Source organism: Podarcis filfolensis, assembly GCF_964270895.1.
Source record: "Podarcis filfolensis genome assembly, chromosome: 5".
Taxonomy (NCBI): Eukaryota; Metazoa; Chordata; class Lepidosauria; order Squamata; family Lacertidae; genus Podarcis; species Podarcis filfolensis.
In genome coordinates this window covers 72,505,595-72,525,099 of record NC_139608.1, presented here as the reverse complement: position 1 = coordinate 72,525,099, position 19,505 = coordinate 72,505,595, and the positions used below count along the sequence as shown (strand labels likewise).

Here is a 19,505-nt window from a genome sequence, read left to right as displayed (position 1 = left end):
GACCCTGTTTCTTTTGCAGCTGTCCCACAGTGCTTTTTAGGAATTGCAGTTTTAGGCATTGCAAGCAGTCCTGCGTATGTACACTAGAACGATGTGATAAACGTTTTTTAACAGGTGGATCGATAGATTCCGTGGGATCTTGGGTAGCAAACCTAGAACGGGGAATTCAAGATTCTACCCGAAGACAGTGGGAATCCTATTATCAACATAGCCAGCTTTAAATTCAGGTTAACATGAAGGCAAAGACATTCATGTTTGACGTGTTTGACAGAGAAAATGTATAAGCAGAACCAGGAGGTAGTGGATAGAAACATTAAAGAACTAAGCTACTTTTCTGTCAGTCGCTCAATTTTTGTCTATGAAGGGGAATTCTCAAATGTAGGGCTGGAAATCTCTTCCCTGCCTTCTCCAGTACCCATGACTGTAATATACAAGTAGCTCAATGTGTGGAATACTTCATAGTAATAACAGGACAGGTTTTTTTCTTTGCACAAAACATTTATTTACACAACGTTCATGAGAAAACTACCTTTCTTGGGGGGATGGCTCCAGTTAGTGGTTGTGCCTTTTTAAGGCGGATCACTTCTATTTCACCCATTGTGCAGAAGCCAACAGCTTCTCTGTCAGCCCTCTAGAAAGATTATACACATCCTGTGATCCTTCGGTTTTTTAAAAAACAAATCAACGAACCAACAAACCAAAATATTATTTTCTACAAAAGCAACACTTAATAATAAGTCACAAAGGAAAACCCAGTGCATACAAAAATAGAGTTTCTATGAAAAAATCCAAATATTAATAGGCAGAAATATACAGCTATACTAAAACCCAGGGAGCTGATGATAAATCTCTCTCCCTCCCATCCCACCCCACTGTGCCGTGATTAGTAAGGCAACCGATTCGCCATGCAGCCACGGAACCATTGCCTACATCCCCAGAACAAGGCACCAAGGACAGTTCAACACGATTGCATGCAGCCAGACACCAGAGAAGGTATGTACAGTCCCCCTTGAAATAAGTTAAATAAGTCTCCATTCAGTCCACTCGCTTCTAACCCTCCTCACCCTGGGAGGAGAACAGTGCACATTGCTTTTCAAAAGAATACAGACCACAAAAGGTGGAAATATACAGTGGAGGGGGAGGAAATAGTTATTTAAAATCTGGAAAGTACCCCCCCCCGCACTATTAAGGCCAGATATTGCCCCCTGCCTCCTGCTCCCCCTGCCCTGTCCCCATTGCATTTCTGTTTTATCCAGAGACGCGTTGATTTCCATTGGTTTTGCATGCTTTTCCAAGTAAACAGTGCTTGGGGGCCGCTGCTTAATTAGTTGCATTTAGATTGTTAAAACGGAACGAAACAAGGTAGGTTTCCATCTTTAACAACGCCGTGGGGCGTGCGTGCCGGAAGGGGTGAGGAGGGCAGGGGTTGGGCGGCTTTGGCAAATAACAAGGGATCCTTGCTGCTGGATTCTTGGGGGGGCTATAAAGTGCATGTGAGAGTCCTCCCCTCCCCACCCCGACTCTCCCCACGGGAAAGGTACCGGTCTGTGCTAAGAAGGGGCGCTTCTCCAAGTCCAGCCTGACCCGATCGCTTCCTGCAGTTTGTCCAGCAGCCCGCCCCAACAAGCATGAGGCGTGGAGAGCGGGCGATCCTTTACCGGTTACCTGGCGGGCGCTGCCCGCCGACGGCGGGACGGGCGGATCGTAGGAGGCGGCGAGGCCCCCTCACGCGCAACGCGAGTCCGTGGCCAAAAGCGGGCCCAGAGGCTTCAGGATCAGGGCGTCCGGGTCCGAGAGGCACACGAGGTTAGAGTGGAGCCGCCGCCGCCGCCGGAGCACATGGAGCCGGGCGGAGGCGCACCGGGGCCCGAGGCGGAGGCCGATCCCGGGCCGGAGGCCGCGTTGGCGCCTTTGCGCTCCTTCTGGCGCAGGTGGATCTTGGTGTGGCGCTTCCTCTCGTCGCTGCGGGCGAACTTCCTCCCGCAGAAGTCGCAGGCGAAGGGCTTTTCTCCCGTGTGCGTGCGGATGTGCGTGGTGAGGTGGTCGCTGCGGCTGAAGTTGCGCATGCAGATGCGGCACTGGAAGGGCTTGTGGCCCGTGTGGATGCGGATGTGGCGCGTCAGCTCGTCGGAGCGCGAGAAGCGCCGGTCGCAGCCCTCGGCCGGGCACGGGTAAGGCCGCTCGTGTACGGGCGTCTTGCTGGGACGGTTCGGGTACTTGCGCGGGCGCAGGATGGGGCGCAAGGGCAAGTGGGCCGGGCTGCCGTAGGCGCCGGGCGCGAAGCGGGCCGCGGGCCCCGACGCCGGGCCGTCGCCCAAGCCGCCAGGGGGCGCGCCCAGGCTGAAGCTGCGGATGGTGGAGAGGGGCGTGAGCGGAGGCGGGACGCGCACCGAGTCCAGCGGGCACGAGAACGGCTTCCGCTCGACGGCGGCGCCGTGGAGGTCGCGCTGGCTGCACGACGGGGGCGGCGGCGGCGGCGGGAAGAAGCTCGGGTAGTCCTGGATCATGGAGAAGAGGCCGCCGCCGTCGGCGCCGGATGGCGTCCCCGCCTTGGGGGAGTGGTGGTACGAAGGGGGCGGAGGGTAGGGCCCCGAAGAGGCGGCCAGGAAAGCCGAAGAGCCGTCCGGATGCGCCTGCTGCTGCTGCTGGGAGTGGTGGTGGTGCTGTTGCGGCTGGAAAAGCTCCCCGCAGGCGGAGTAGGGCGGCGGGGGCGGCGAGTACATGTGCTCCAAGTCTCCGGCGGTGGGCGCCATGGCGCAGCCCAGCGGGTTGGGAGATCCCGACGAGGCGGCGGACGACGAAGTGACCGAAGACGACGAGGGGGCGGACGAGGACGAGGCGACGGCGGACGACGACGACGAGGGAGCAGCCACCCCCTGCAGGATGCCGGCGCTGACCAAGTTGAGGATGCCGTCGGCCGGATAGCAGCCTGCGCCGGGGTACTGCGCCGGGTCGATGGAGAACTTGCCCATGTAGGTGAAGGGCTGGCCGCGCGAAGGCGGCGCGAAGCCGCTGCAGGGGTACGGCAGCTCCAGGGACCGCTTGTCGCTCATGTCGATCAGGCCATGATCTGGAGGGTGGAGGGGAGAGAAAGGCGGGTCAGCACCGGGGGCCCCGCGGCTCTCCTCGAGGGCCCGCGGGCCAAGCAGCGCCCGAGCAGCGTCTTCTCCCTGCCAGGGCAAGTGAGCATCAGTATCCGTTCCATGCCCACGCAGACACAACACGGGGGCCTCTTGCTCACGGATCGGTGGGGGTGGGAGACTGGGGGCGTCGATTTCCCCGAGGGGACAGCGCCTTTCAAGCGGCGCAGTCTGCGCCACGTTTGAAAGTTCGTCAGCCCTAACTTTGGTGGCTTGGATTGAGCAGAAATTCCCGCGCAAGGGGTAGGAGTGGGGCGGGGGGGCGGGTTCTATCGACCGAAATCCCAAACAAGACACATTTCACTTTCACACACTACATTCACTGCAACCCACAAACCCCATTTGCCCTTTTTTGGGGTGTGAGTTACCCCAAAACACACAACCTTAATCCCACTGATATGAACGGGAATCCCCAAATTATCCTTTTCGCTCTTGACAGTAAAAGCGACTCCAGCGCTCTCAGTGGGCGTCTTGTGCAGTTAGTCACACAGTTAGGTTACCCCCGATTAAATACAGTTCCGTCGGCTCTATATAAATGTCTGTTACTAACTGTGGGCAGTTTATTTAGTGTAGCTCATCTCAAGGTTAGGGAATCTCTTCCAGTTTCAGGATACGAGTTCCAATTTAACACACTAACCCCCCCCCCCCAAAAAAACCCGTCCTTTTCCACTCTTGAAAACTCCAGTTAAGTGGGATTTCTCCAAGGCAAGAGAGGTGGAGGTTTGCAACTTCCAGCATCACCCTGCCCCTTGACACCTGTTTGCACATGCACAGAGACCCAGTTTTCCTTCCACCTAAACATCAGCCCCAAACTCAAAGTGCTGCCCCTCTTGCCCGCACCCCTCCCACAAAAAAATACTCTTGCCCACCACCAAAAGCCCAAGATCCGGATCCAAAAAGGTCGTTTTGGGAAGGGGCTCGCGGGGGGGGGGGTGCCTTACCTCCTGTCACACCGCTCAGCTGGTCAAAGGGTCCTCCCAAGTCACCATTAGGAAAGTTGATCACTGATCCTGGCAAGGTAGTGGCGATGTCCTCCACTGAGTAAATGCTTTCAGGGAGGTGGTGCACAAGCCCACTCAGACTGACTGGGATTTTGTCTACCGTCTTGGCGGTCATCATTTGGTCCACAGACAATGGAAACTGCCCTGCCTTGCCCGTGGTGTAATTATTGTGCAGGGATAGGGGAAAGGGTCGATTCTCCTCCAGTAGATAGATTTGGATTGGTTTTGTTTTGTTTAAATCCTATGTCTAAAGAGAGGCTCTTGCTCTGCCTCCCTCTGATAACTGCTCTGTTTCAAAGCCCCGGGAGTTGCTGTAAATGTTGTTGTAACAGTCGGTGTCCCTTGCAGAGCCCGTTTTAATCAATTGCAGCTCTCGGTAGATGGAAAGTCTTGCTCTAAGTATTTATTGGGAGGCCGTGAATGCCCGCTACGTCACTGCCCATATAAGGACTGAGGAACGGGGAAGGGCGGCCGGGGAGGCTCGTCACATGGGAAATTAGCATGGCGCGCCCGGAGTGGCTGCATCCCCGCCCCTGCTTGCTTTCTATACCGTGCAGAAGAAGCGGCAAACTTGGGCATAGCATGGCAGGGGCAGCGGAGCCGCGGCGGGGCTGCCAATTTCGAGCCGGATCTCCGGCGCACGTGGCCATCGGCGTGGGGAAGGGGCTGCGGCGTGGGGGACCACCAGAGATCGCTTTCTGCAGCCCCCGGGAGAGGGATATTCCGGTTGCTGAGCCCCATTCCTAAAAAGGCGAGCATCCGGCAACGGCGGGGCTCCTCCCCGACTGCCTTTTTGGGAGTCCTTCCGGAAACTTCAACTTCGGAAAAAAGAAAACACACAAGCACACACACACGGGGAGCGGATCAGATAGCCGTCTAAGCGCCCCCTCCCCCCGCTCTCTCTTCTGGGCAGCTCCTAATGGGCCAATCGGAAAAGAGCTGCATTCACCAAGCCGGATTCTATCCCACCTCACCCCACCCCCCGCACGCACATACACTCCCAACTTAATTTTTCTGAATTAGTGGGGGAAAGATGCGCCGATAAGAATGAATGAGTTAGGCGGCAGCTGCTTGGATGGAAAACTTGCGCGCGCGCGCTCTCCGCCGCGCAAGTGGAAAGTTGCTCCGCCGCGGAAAGAGAGAGTGAGAGGTCTGCAGGAAGGGGGAGGTTTGCCAAACGGGACGGAGCGAGCGGCTGCCGGGTTTGTGCCAGCGGCGAGTGCGCGTCTCGACGCCGCCGCCGCCGCCACTGTTTATATCCTCTCCGCAACCCGCCCGCTGGGAAACTTCATGTGGGCGATTCGGGCTTCGTAAAACACCGTCCGGGTCCATCTGGAGTCGGAGTCAAATCCACACAGAACACCCGCGAAGCAATTCATGGGGTGGGGGTGCACTTTAGATTACAATGACAAAAGCCACGATGAGTTCAATAAATGGGGGCAGGCCGCCGTGGGCTCCTAGGAGAGGCCCCTCTCTTACGCACACACTCCCCTCCTATAGATTCGGCTGGTTTGCAGTATTTCAGATGCTCCCACCGACTTCTTGTTTGGACTTTGTTCTCTTTGTCCCGAGGCTTCTTCCCGTAGTCTTTTGTGGGCTTGCAGGGTCTGGTGGTGGTAATTGCCCACGAGTAAGGGGCAGGCGCTCAGCATATGCTCAGGAGTCATATCCTCGCGCTCCCGCGCGCACATGTTGCAGGCTGAACCTTGGCATTCAGAGCAGACCCAGCAGGCGCTGACTCGCAGCTTAAATCAAGGTCTGCTAATGCAGATTAGTCACCTCTTATCTCCCATGGAGCTGCCTCGGATTTCAACCCTCAAGCCTCCTCATTTAAAGGGAGTGGAGGGGAACGCCACCCTGTTGCAGCGCTTGAGTTTTGAGAACCCGTCCTCATAAAACTCCGGATCACAACGCTTCCGTGGCGGGATCACAGCAGATTAAGGCTGCGAGCGATCCTATGCCCTTGTGTCCTAGGAAGCAAGTCATTTGAGCCCAGTGAGGCCGGCTTCTTTCTGAATAGACGCGCGTGAGATTGCGCCGTGAGGGGTTTGGAGACCGCTCTCAAAATTTCCATCACTTCTTTTGCAACGGGCCTTTCAAAGCAAACCCACACCATCTCCCCTTTTTATGGCTGATCTCGGCAGCAAAGCTGTAAAGGGAAACCGCTTTTTGTACAGGCCAAAAGCCACCCAACTGTGTTCTGCCCACGGAAGGGCTACGCGGCCCCAAACCGTTTGCATGATCGCCACGTGGTGCCCCTAGAATTAGCAATAGTTGCCGGCGGGAACACTAAACGAGTGCTTCCAGAGTGACAGGTGTTGATGGTGGGCTGGGTGATCCTCATATAGATGCAAGCGAGCACACGACACCCTTGGCATGCAAAACGCCACCGTCTATTCCCCCAGCCCCAGCCCATTTTATCCCAAAATCTGGACTTGGGTTTCGTCCTGGTAGAGATATGCCAATAGCCCGTTATCAAACCAAGCCCCCATCTGGTAATACACCCCCCCAAAAAAACCAGGCAAAGTACTGTACTATACTCTCTAAGTAAACTTTAAAACAATGGAACATGGGGACTTCCAAATTCTTCCGGACTACAGCTCCCATTCCCTCCGTCCATTGATCATGCTGGTCGGGACTGTTGGGAGTTGGAGGCCAGCAAACGCTGGAAAGTCACGGCTGCCTCAACCTCGCCTTTTAGAAAGGAGGCCTGTGGCCCGGCCGTCAACGCGCAGGCGCTACGCGGAGACGTTTTCTGTTTTCGAAGAGGGCAGGTGGCATTTCTCAGTTGAAAAGCCTTTTATTAAAGGATCGAACCGATAACAACTTCTTGCAAACTTCGCGCGCGGGTTTTCCTTAGGCCCTAAGGCTCGGGGATGGGGGTAGCCAGTGTGGGGCCGCTTTCTAGATAGTCCTGGGCCTCCCGTCATTGCCCATCATCATCGCGGACCATTGGTCATGCTGAACGGGGATGAAGGTTGCTGGCCTGGGCTACCTCTAGCACATACCTCTAGACTATATTGGAGAGGGGGAACGAACGAATTCCTATGCCCCACAAATAACCCAGAGATGCATTTTAAATAAAAGCACACATTCCGCTCATGTAAAAACACCAGACAGGCCCCACAAATAATCCAGAAATGCATGTTAAAGAAGAGGACACATTCTACTCATGTAAAAAAATATGCTGACTCCCGGACCATCCGCGGGCTGGATTTAGAAGGCGATTGGGCCGGATCCGGCCCCCGGGCCTTTGTTTGCCTACCCATGGTCTAGCATATAGATAGAGCTGGGGGGAAACCACAGCCCGGTCGCCTCCATGACTGATCACCCTTTTAGTTGGTTCCTTTCCATTTACAGCTCATCTGGGCTCTGAAATCTGAACCTTAGAGCATCTCACAAGTGGCTTTCATTGCAATTGGCTGCATTTTCCCTATTCCGATGTCTTTCTTATAATAGAGGTGTCTCAGACGCGAATCTCAAGCAAATAAATAGTAATAAGGGTGATGACGATGTAGCTCATTTGCCTCTTTTGCAACAAACCCTGTGCTGCCTTGATAGTTTTTGAATTTGTATTGTATTATATTGCTTAGGGGAGGGGAGTAATGCGGGTTAAATTTTTATTCCTCTCGGTTAAAAAGAAAAACCCGAAGGGAACCTGATCTTTCATCCCTCGTGCAAGTACTGTATTCCGCTTGCATCTAAAACTGCTCCCCGCCCTCGCCTGATCACGCGCCATCCTGTGGCAAAAATGTTAATTGCAGGCAGAACAGTTAATTGCAGGCAGAACAGTTTGCATATTGTTAAAAAAGGAAACACGTTTCAATTCAGCTAAAAGACACACATTTTTGCAATAGCAGAAGAAAACGAGAGATTTATATATTAAACACTATGTATAAATTGTTTCTTGTTGAGAGGGCGTTGTTAGTGCCCTCAGCTGCCTATTACTTTTGAAGGGAGGTAGAGTGAAAAATCTCTGCTAACTTTTTTTTAAAAAATAAATAAATAAATAGGCAATTAGGTATTTTCTGTGAAATCAAGAGAAGTTTGCTTTGGCATTATATTAATATCCGCACAGCACTTTCCCTAAGCCCTCAAAATGCTTTGTGTCAATACTTAAAAGGTAGATGTAGATTAAACTTTAGGCACGGGTCTGTTTCTCTGTGGGCTTGCAAGTATCGTTTTTATTCTGGAAAGAACGCTGTGCCACAGTGGGTTTGTTCAAGTGCACACTTTTTTTAAAAAAAATATGCATTTGAAAGTGGATTTAATAGTGGATGTTAAATAGGGCGTGTAGCATTAACCAGCATTCTGTTATCTAGTTCTCCAGCTTAACACTCTTCCTATTTAAATTCATTTAAACACTCATTGCTCTTTCACTTTTTACAGAGTCCCCCCCCCAAAAAAAGTATTATTAGTAGTAAATAGCTTACCAAGCTGGAGTAGCTTCAGAATGGCAGGTATATAGTAAGCAGCATCAGAGAAGCCTTACTGCTCTCACGAACCCAAGTAGTCAGCACAAATTCTGATAGCAGAATGATGGCCCACACCATTCCATCCTTGTTAGGAAACCTACAATTATGCCGCCACCCCGTAATGATGTTGGGCTCCTCTTGCCGCAACCACACACCAGATGATTCCCCAAATTCTATGCGATCGCATTTATCCGTTCCCACCCACACCCCAGTCTTTGCCTTGTACATTTTGCTGCATCATTCCCCACCCTCCCCTTTCTGGGGTCACTTATAACAATATAGGCACAGGCTAGGAAGGAGGGGCCGAGGAAACAAAACTAAAAGGAGTGAGATTTCGGTGCAAATGAAAATCCATGGTGGGGGTTGGGAGAGAGTAAGAACGCCAGCAATCTAAATTTCGGAAACGGAGTGGAAACCAAAGCAATCATTTGACGACGCTCGTAAGGTCAAATGTGTAATTCCCACTGAACAGGGATGGTAATAGCTAAGCGACAAAGCACAACAGAGTTCACATTTGCTACCTGCTCAGGTCAGAATGCCAATTTACAAAGCCTGAAATTCACCAGCTTTGTGAAAGCTCGGTTTTATTTTGAATAAGGCCAAAGCGTCAGAATCTCTTTAGTTTTCCTTTAACTAGCCACGCACCCTACACATTTTATTTTTAAAACAAAACTATGACTAAAATAGGCCGTGCCCCAAGTCAGTGGTTAGAGTATCTTGACTAGAACCTGGGAGACCAGGGTCCAAATTGCCATTCAGCCGTGAAGCTCGCTCGGTCCAGTCAGTTCCTCTTGGCCTAACCTACCTCACAGGGTTGTTGTGGTGATTAAGTGAGGAGGGGGAGAACTGTGTATGCCATTTGTGAGCTCCTTAGAGGAAAGATGGGATATAAAAGTAGTAAATCACTAAGCAAAAGCCACTGCCCTTTGACATGCCCAATGCTCTCATGTCACACCTCTGACACGATAAAAGTTGCGGCCTTCTGCCGCGACACAATTTTTGCACAACTTTCACAACATGTGTCCTTGTGATGCGGTGTGCTCTGAGCATCACACTACAAATACAAATACATGTTTTGTCCGTACAGCAACGTTTTCTTTTGTGTTGAAGAGTACCAAGTTGGGAAAGATTTGTTCAGGCAATTATAATAGTACACCTCTCAGGCCTCTAACTAACCCAAAATTTATTTACACAGAGGAAAAAGAGGAGAAGACAGGCCAGGATTTTAACAGCTGAAGGGTTTTCACTGTTGCCAGTTTTGGCTCTGTGTTCTTTCAGTATGAATGCTTTTAAAATTGAAATAATGCTTTTACCGAAATGGCTTGCTTCAGGAGCATCTATCTCAGTGGTACCCCACTGAGTTCTTTAAATGTCAATATCTATATCTCTTTATTTTGTAATTCAGGCTAGAATAGAAATTAAAGAACCTCTTGTGTAATCAAGGTAGAAATGTTTCTGTCCTATATCTGAACTTGAAATACAAAGAGGCATAATGAGGAAAGCTTCTTGGTAAAATGAAGGAGAGGAGGTAATTAAAGACATCCAATCTAAAAGCTAAGGCTTAGTTCTTACGGAAATAGTTGCGCCTCTACTGCTTCAGACTATAGGTGGAAACTCACCTGAACACTCCTCCATCCAACCTCCCAAAAACCATTCAAACCCTATCACTACACATAGGACACCAGGTTGCAGAGAGAAGAATTATACCCGTATTTGCCATGCTAGTTTTCTATGTGCAGGGAATTTATTAAATAAATAAAATTATTATTTATTACAGCAATTGGCAGCTCACATTTCAGCATACGGATCCTTCCAAAATAGCTCACGGGTAACATTAAAATGCATTTTCAAGAAATAAACACAATAAATATATACATTAAAAAAACCCCAGAATCCTTGCCACAGGGCAGCTGTTGGGTGGAAACTACACACATATAAAAAAAGTTCTGAAAATTCTTTTTTTTAAAGCATTTTAAAAAATAAATTGAATTTTCCATAAGGCTCACCATTGCCATCTAGTGTCTCATTGTATATTGCATTTAAACACACTTAAATCGTTTTACTGTAATAGCAACTGTATAGCTGAGTCCTTGGTAGATGGCCCTGGGGAAGGGTTACTCCAGTTGGAGCAGGCCATGTCACACATTGAGGAGTATTTTGTGATGTTGGCGAGCCCTTCCCAGCATTCTGAAATACAAGTTTTTCACCCCAGTGATCATTGGGCTCTGTTCATGAATCAGTGTCTAACATAGTGTGGTGGTGATCTGCAGCAAATCATTACAGCTCTGGCACCATGGCAGCTTTATTTAACCCTCAGAGAAAGATTATGATTACTCTGAGTAAAAAAAAATAATGTTTTTTAAAATTTTATTTTATTTTATTTAACAAAATGGATATGGCCCTTGATTGTGAGAAGCACTACTGTGCTTAAGGTGGATATATGTCTCCTTAAGGCGAGCAGTGGCAAACAACATCCACACATCCTCTGACATGACAACACAGAACTCACACTTTGTACGAGTTCAAGCCACCACAATGATGTCTTATTGCCTTTCCCAACACTTGAGAACTCTCTTTTTGCCTTAAAAAAACTACCTTATAGCTCAGTTAAATGCACTCCCATCTTTGGTTTTTAATTTGTTCAGTTGTCTCCCCCTCACTAATCACTTTTCCTTCTATCTAATTATATATTTGGAATAGTATTGGAACAAGCTGTTCCTTTCTTCGACAACACAGCAAGAACAGCCGCACTCCCACTTTGTTTCTCCAGCCGATACACACTGAGGAGGAGACTGTTTGCCTGTAACACCAGATGGGAGAATTCACAAAAGAGCTCCATCTTCACAGCGGCGTCAACTTCTCCCTTTTAGTGCAAGCATTCACAAAACGGGTAGACCGAGCCACCTCTTCCAGTAGTATCACTCAGGCAAGAGAGGGAGGAGGCCCTGGATTGCTATGCGCTACCACAATTTCCTTTCAAGAGGTGTGGCACGATCCTGCCTCATTCTCACCCACGAGTCTCATTTACGACCATGTTACTGTTAGTCATCCTTAGAGCAGGCCTACTGAAATGAATTAACATGGTTAACTTAGGTCCATGCATGTCAGCGAGTTCACATGGAGTAAAATGCAGTTGGATACAACCCATAATGCCTCCATTTCCTAAGCATATTAGAGTCGTAGTTCTCTAATTTTTAATTTTTATTGGAAATTTTATTTACAACATAACATAAACCCCTCACCCCCCCAATACAGAAATCCACCCTTAGTAAACGTGAACATAACATACAATAAGCATAACATACAACAATACAAACAACCAAATAAAAGACTTCCTTTATCCTGTATCTGGCCTCCTTATTTACTTCTTATAAGCTGTTTCCTTTATGAATAATTATTAAGATTTTTCTAATTATAACTTAAATATCCACAAAGTCTCCTGCAGACATTAATCGAAACAAGTCCAGGTATGTATTTGAGGGCGCTGTTTTGTGAAGTATTCTCTGCATTTCCCCCATGCTTTTTGAAACTAGAGTCGTGGTTCTCAAACTCCCACCCACCCACCAAACCCCTTGACAATTGTTGTGGGGCCTACTGGACAACAAATGATTTTTCTGCCTGTTTAGGGTTATAATGTGCTGCGCACTTTCCCTCTGAGCTCCTTCTCCTCTTTTGCTGCTTCCTTCATTCTCATGTACTGATTCTCCACCCCTTTCAGGTGCCTTGTCAGCCTCTTTCCCCCACTTGGGACATTCCCCCATCTTGTCTCCAGCCATGACTTTGCTCCTCTGAGGGAGGCAGAATCTCCTCCCTCCCCATCACTTCTGCAAACCACCTGAATGAAGCTCGCAAACCACTGCCCTGGATTAGTCTCCAAAACCCTTTCATCCCAATCAGCAATGTAGGACCCTATCTTGTCATACAGGTCTCTTCCCCTTCTCTGCTTCTCCTGCTCTCTCTCCCTGTCTTTCTCCAGCTCAGGCATAGGCATAGACTACAGTTCCCATCATCCCTGACCACTGGTCCTGTTAGCTAGGGATCATGGGAGTTGTAGGCCCAAAACATCCCATGCCTGCTCCAGCTCTTAATAAACTGTAACCCCAGCCCCCTCCAAAAGAAAGAGGAGTGGTCCCATTTGTACCTCTGTGAATCCTGCCCCATCCAACTGACGCTCAAAGGAGGCAGATTCCCAAGACATCACCAAATTAATTTAGGCCACAATTCATCATTATTTTTTAAAATTATTATTTAAACATGGGTAGCCTGCTTTTCTGTTAAAAACAAACAAACTACAAGGCTGCTAATAGAAGAAAAGAACGGGGAACAGAAAATCAAGATACAATAATAACATAATCAATCACTAAGGCTACAGTGTGCACATTAGCAGCTTAAAACACAGTGAGGTTGTTTTCTCCAGCTGCTTTCCAAGCCACATTTTTTTACTTGCTGGGCACACCATGGGCTGATCTGTTTCTCTGTGCCTGCATCTCCCCTGGACTCCTTCCTATTCAATGAACCCAACATCGTGGGCAGAGACTGTCCAAGGGCTGAAGGTTCCTTGCCGTTCAACAGTTCACCACATGGGGGAACTGCAGATGGATCCAGCAGTTCACGATGGGCCCTGTGTTGTAAGGGTGCTCTCATACACCACCCCAAAGCCAGCCGTCTGAATTGGTGGGTGAGCAATAGTATAGATGGTTTGAGGACCATACTTCTTTCCCCTTTGTTCCATCGCTGCTTCTCTCTTGCCCATCTGGCTGCTCTGAACATAAAAGATAGGAAGGAAGCAGTTCTCATCTTCTGAATATCAGTCGCTGAGAATCTCAAGTGGGAAGACTGCTTTCGCACTAAGGTCCTGCTTGCAAGCTTCCCATAGGCTCCTGACCTGGCCAGTGTGAGAACAGGATGCTGGACTCGATGAGCCTTTGGTCTGATCCTGTCAGGCTTCTCATGTTCTTGTATCAAAGGACCATAGCAACATTTTTGGGAAAGGGTTTTCCAACCAACAGAGAATCTGCTAGAACTGAAACACAATTTCCTTGTCTTGTGTGCATCACCTGCTTCTCAGAGTTCTTGTTTCTCATATAAATTGTGATCTGTGGATCACAAGTGGTCCATGATGCACTTTCTGGTGGTCTGTTGCATTCAGGGCCGGATTTAGGTTTGGTGAGGCCCTAAGCTACTGAAGGTAATGGGGCCCTTTATATGTCCAGCTGTCCTTTGTCAACAACAAATTGTTGCTGTTCTTTGTGTTGAATATATGCTATATGGTAATTTATGGACCTAATAGGTATCTAAAGCCATTTGCACATAACAAAATATGTATTTTATCAAAGTAATTGTTGAACTGTGATATTTTAGAGAGCAGGCTAGCAGGCGGGGCCCATTACTCATATCATAGGAGCCTATGTTAACACTGTTGCTGTATGTAGATTTTATTTTATTTGTTTTCTTATCTTATATTTTGGAAATGTACATCCAGGTTTTTTTCCTTTAAATTTTTTTGGGGCCCCCCAAGAGAGTGGGGTCCTTAGCTATAGCTTGTTTAGCTTATACGTAAATCCGGCACTGGTTGCATTCTGACAAAAACCAATACAGGGAAATTCTAAAAGTCTTCCTTCCCCCCAGAGCAAATAGTGATGATCAGCCCTGCATAGTAGCATCTCAGCTGATAAAAAATCTCAGTGACTCACAGTATGTGTAACGTTGCCTACCAAGCAAGACTCCCTCCCACCCACCCACCAACTCCCACAAAACATTCGTCTTTTTGATTCGCAAACACAGCTCCGCTGTATTTTTAACTTAGAAATGCTTCAAGGGAACTTTTCTGTATTGCCTGCTTCTGAGGAGGCTGAACCCACAGAAGCCTTAATCTGAAGGCAAAAGCAGAAGGGATAGACAGGGACAGTATATGAACATATACAGCCCCTATCTGTATATGACTGCTATTGGCATCCTTCCATCTTGGGAGACAATGGAGGAGTGCGCCTTTGAGGGTGAAGTCAAACTGTTGGGAGAGTCACAGCGCCTGCTGTGGGTGTAGAGATTGGTATGGAAGAGACATGTTTTATTGCAGCTGGGGCAGATGAAGGCATCTGGTTGTGCTGCTGCAGATGCGCCATGGTGCTGCTTCTCTCTGCAGTCCTCTCAGCAGTCATTCCTCCTCTGGTCATTGCTGTGGTTAAGCAACCTGTCTGTCTGTCTCCAGGCTGATGTTGTCAGCCTCATATCAAGTTTGCAACACAGACCTGGTGCCTGACTGTGTATCAAGGTCCTTCAGTACCCTGGACAGTTCACTTGTTCCGATGGCATCATAGCTCCAAAAGAGCCCTTATAACCCTCCTAGCCTGACTATCCTCACCCAGGCTCCACCCCCTTCATGAAGAGTAGAGGAAGTGGTGGATAAAAGGATAGTCTTCTGACCTACAGTCTATCATTCCATCACTTCTCCTGCCTGTTTCCCACTTGATGCATTGCCTATACTGGAGAGCATGGGATACCAAGGAGCATGGGATAACTTGGTATTGAGGGTGCCAAACCTTCAGGGGAATTTGGCTCAGGGATGCTGCCTCTGGACTGAAGCGCACCTGGCTGTTGGGCTTGGTGGTGAGGACTGGGTCCAGCACCACTGGTGCTGGCTTCTGCCACCTGGTCCTCCTGGCTGGTCTGTTGTGGTGTGCCAAGTGTCCTGGCCAATACTTGTGGCTGTGACATGCAAAGTAGCTGTAATGTTCAAAACTTTGGTAGTTGAGAACAAAAGAAGCAAGCCCAATCAGTTGTCCCCAGCACTTCAAGGTTTAGGAATCATTGTTAAAAGTTGAGACATTCCACTGAAGCTAGCAATATTAAAGCAGAAAAAGGTCTACTAGACCTACTGCTGGTTATTAGGGATCATTGCAGTTTTCTCAGAAAGTTATACCCATAAACTTGTATATCTGGAATGCCCTCCCCAATTAGGTGAGTGTTAGAAAATGTCAACTTCAGAAGCATGTTTTAATGAACATGAACTTCCAAATGCAACACTAAAGCATGGAGAACCCCTACCATAAGAACCTTAACTTAGCAGAAGTATAACTATAGAGGGAGAAAAGAAAAAAAGAATAGAGAATAAATATTTCAGCATCTAACAAGTATCCCTCCCTCAACATCTCCAGTTCTAAATCTGGTGATAAGCCATTGTGCTTGTTGACAGATGGAATGAATCAAAATAATAAAGTGAACAGAAAATTATATTGCTGTCAATAATTTAATTTGCACCAAACAGCATTTTGACAAGGTAACTGTTATATATGATGCCACGTTGGGTATAATATTTGGAGAATGTATTATGGAAAGTCAGCGTCTGACTAGTAGAATCAACTTATATAATAATAACTGTCACAGAATCTTTAGTTACATAGTAATTCGACTTTAATTGTCTACTGTAGAGGAATTATTGTTGAAGCTATTTCCAATAGTTAATAATCTCAGCATTTTCATTAGAAAATGCAGTTTCAAAGCCATTGCGTCTTACATGTCCCCCTGAAATTCTCAACCTCCTGCTTTTTACATCAAAGTCTGCTTTTAGGCATTTTATTCGAATGGTGATAAATCCTAGAACTGTTTCCACTGAATCTGTTGGTGGCAAAAATGGCAAAGAGGAAGCAAGCTGTTGCCTCCTAAGGAGACCCCTTGCTGCAGTACAGTGGCACCTCAGGTTAAGAACTTAATTCGTTCTGGAGGTCCGTTCTTAACCTGAAACCATTCTTAACCTGAAGCACCACTTTAGCTAATGGGGCCTCCCGCTGCTGCCGCTCCACCGGAGCACGATTTTTGTTCTCATCCTGAAGCAAAGTTCTTAACCCAAGGTACTATTTCTGGGTTAGTGGAGTCTGTAACCTGAAGCGTCTGTAACCTGAAGCGTCTGTAACCCGAGGTACCACTGTATATTGCTAGCCTTTCACAGGGATAGGAAAGTTGTGACTCACCAGATGTTGTCTAAGTCCCATCAAGCCCCAGCCAGGATGGCAGGGATGATGGGATATATAGTCCAATAGCATTTGGGGGTCCACAGATTCCCCATCCCATCCTAAATTCCCAAGACTTAGGAACCTATGAAGCTGCCTTATATTGAGTCAGAACATTGGTCTGTCTAGCTCACTATTGTCTACAGCAGACTTTCACAAACTTGGGTCTCCAGCTGTTTTTGGACTACAACTCCCATCATCCCTAGCTAGCAGGACCAGTGGTTGGGGATGATGGGTATTGTAGTCCAAAGACAGCTGGAGACCCAAGTTTGGGAAACCCAGGTCTACACTGACTGGCAGTGGCTCTCCAGGGTTGCATCTGGGAGCTTCTATGTGCAAGGTAGATGCTCTGTACCTCCCCATTTTGCTAAATGATAGGGTGATGTTCCTTGGCATTCAGCTGTGTGAGGTCCTGTACTCACATACCTTGGTGTAAACTTCACTGAAATTAGTGGGATTTCATAGAATCAAAACCATAGAGCTAGAAGGGACCACAAGGGTCATCAAGTCCAACCCCCATGTACTGGATTGCACTGTTGGCCTTCCAAATCATCAGATGACCAAGGTGTTCAATGGGCTCATGCTCTAGTAACTAAGGCTAGGGCATCAGGGGGAAAGTTCAATGGTGCTTCATACGGAAACATACTGAAATTTTAATAAATTCGGCAATGCAAGTGGGACCTGCACAGGAATTCTCCAGGGCCAATGGAGTGCTCCTGCTCAGGGTTCCTTCCAGCCAGCCAAGAGTTGCTGGGAGACTTGTCAGGACCAGACGGGAGGAACAAGCTGGAGAAATCTCCACTGCCCTGGCAAATTTACAGCCATACGTGCAACAGCCATCTCAACCAATAATTGGCTACTGTACCTTAAATATGTACTAGGGAAAGGTAACGGGACCCCTGACCATTAGGTCCAGTCATGACCGACTCTGGGGTTGCAGCGCTCATCTCGCTTTATTGGCCGAGGGAGCCGGCGTACAGCTTCCGGGTCATGTGGCCAGCATGACTGAGCCGCTTCTGGCAAACCAGAGCAGCGCACGGAAACACCGTTTACCTTCCCGCCGGAGCGGTACCTATTTATCTACTTGCACTTTGATGTGCTTTCAAAGTGCTAGGTGGGCAGGAGCAGGGACCGATCAACGGGAGCTCACCCCGTCGCGGGGATTTGAACTGCTGACCTTCTGATCAGCAAGTCCTAGGCTCTGTGGTTTAACCCGCAGCGCCACCTGCATCCCCAAAATATGTACTAATGAGATGCAAAATTTGTAATTTTTATAAAGTGGAAAAAGGAAAAAGATTGTAGGTATTTGAGGCCAGTATTTCATTGCCCTCCATACGCCCAGAGAATTCCCCTGTTAAAAAACACTAATGCTAATAATAAGGATAGGGTTTGATAAGCAATTGGAAGGCGCTGTTAGAAGCTGCCGTTCATTCACATCGTCCTGCAGGTGCAAGCTAATCTAGAATTGCTCATCTTCATGCTCCGTTTCCCCTGGTTGACTTCCCTGGCCATCCAGGTTGCTCTTCGCGATCCCTTCGGGATTCACACCCACTTCGTTCGGAGGCATTCCAATGTATCTGTGATGTCAGCAGCTCTTGGGCAACTGCCACCGGCCCACACATTTCCTCTACAAAGGAAGGATGCTAAGATTCTTAACCGTTGCCTTTCAAGTATACCATGAACAAATCTGCCACAAAGAACTTTGTTCTGGCTCTCTTTTTTTCTCCTCTGTAAAGACTGGAAACAAATGGGAATTCATTCTCACACTTTTTCTTTTCTTTTCTTTCTTTCTTTTTCTTTCTTTTTTCTTTAAAAAAGGCTCTACTGCCAGCAATAAACATGACTGAAGTTTTTGTATGGTAGGCAGCTTCTGCCACACAAAGGGAAATTAATGCTGGTGATGTAATTAGGTCTTAACATCTATGGCCCCGATCCAGATAAATTTTATAAAGATGTGTAGCTCAATCATACTAGCTTGGAAGTAAACCCCAAGCCACCAAAACATCAAAGGTGAAGCCTTGCTGGCAGACCGTGAGCTGGAAGTTCCCACTCTGATCTGTCAGCAACGGATAAAAGTCGGTTGCTCTGGGCACCTTCAGCGCTGTTGTCAGAAGAACAAACCCTCCCTCCCTTCATACTCTTATAATTGTTTAGTTTGACATTTTGTTGCATTTTAGGCCACTCGCTTCTTATGAAATTTAACCAGGGCTGTGTGTTTGACCATGTTTTGCTTCATTCTCCAGGTAACTTCTTAACCATGTTTGCTTCCTTTGTACTATCTGACCTTGCTATGGTTGCCAATGATTGCCATATTCGGAGCTGGGAAGGAATTTGCCTGCAGACAGATTGGCCTGTCTGGAGGTTTTGCCTTCCTCATAGCAAATGCCACAACTTTTGGCAGTTCAGGTTTTGGGTGGAATCTTAGTCGACAAGATTTGGGATGAAGCAGTGCATCACCCGGACCAAACCAGCAATGTATTCAGGGTACCCTTTTAGAGGGGTCTCGGTGCAAATCTCTGTCCAGAAGCCAAGCGGGGGGCAGACAGGCCATAGAACTTCCAGGGGTGGCCTGGGGATGGCTACCTCATTAGACTGGCATCTTCGGGAAGCCATCATCCTAGACAAGACCCTGAAAAAAGTTGCAGCCCTCTGAAGGCTGAAATTCGAGATACACCCAGTGCCTGAATTAAAATTCACCTACATCTGGAATTAATAAAATTGTGGCCGTTTTAAACCCAGATTGTTGTTTGCTTGAGTTTATTCATTACACTGCACAGGGGTGGAGGCGCTGTGTCTGGGGCCATAATTGTGTGCCTTGCCTCACACAAGCATAAATGTTTATCACGAGTACCAACCTACTGCCAGAGACAACCACACTTTTAT

The 19,505-nt window shown here is 48.1% G+C and overlaps 1 protein-coding gene across 1 annotated transcript; it reads right to left on the bottom strand.

Moving 5' to 3' along the window:
* Nucleotides 1-477: 477 nt before the first annotated feature.
* Nucleotides 478-4,517, bottom strand: EGR2 (early growth response 2). The gene is made up of 2 exons (XM_083614984.1): nucleotides 4,082-4,517; nucleotides 478-3,070 (listed from the first exon to the last, which is right to left on the bottom strand). Exons 1-2 carry the CDS (start codon nucleotides 4,257-4,259, stop codon nucleotides 1,776-1,778), a joined length of 1,473 nt encoding a protein of 490 aa, XP_083471110.1. The 5' UTR covers nucleotides 4,260-4,517; the 3' UTR covers nucleotides 478-1,775.
* Between the last annotated feature and the right edge of the window lie 14,988 nt (nucleotides 4,518-19,505).

Excerpts from the sequence above, each read along its gene's own strand:
- EGR2 (XM_083614984.1), bottom strand. The coding sequence starts at position 4,259 with ATGATGACCGCCAAGACGGTAGACAAAATCCCAGTCAGTCTGAGTGGG. Across the intron at positions 3,071-4,081 it reads GCTGAGCGGTGTGACAGGAG|ATCATGGCCTGATCGACATG; the intron begins GTAAGGCACCCC and ends TCCACCCTCCAG.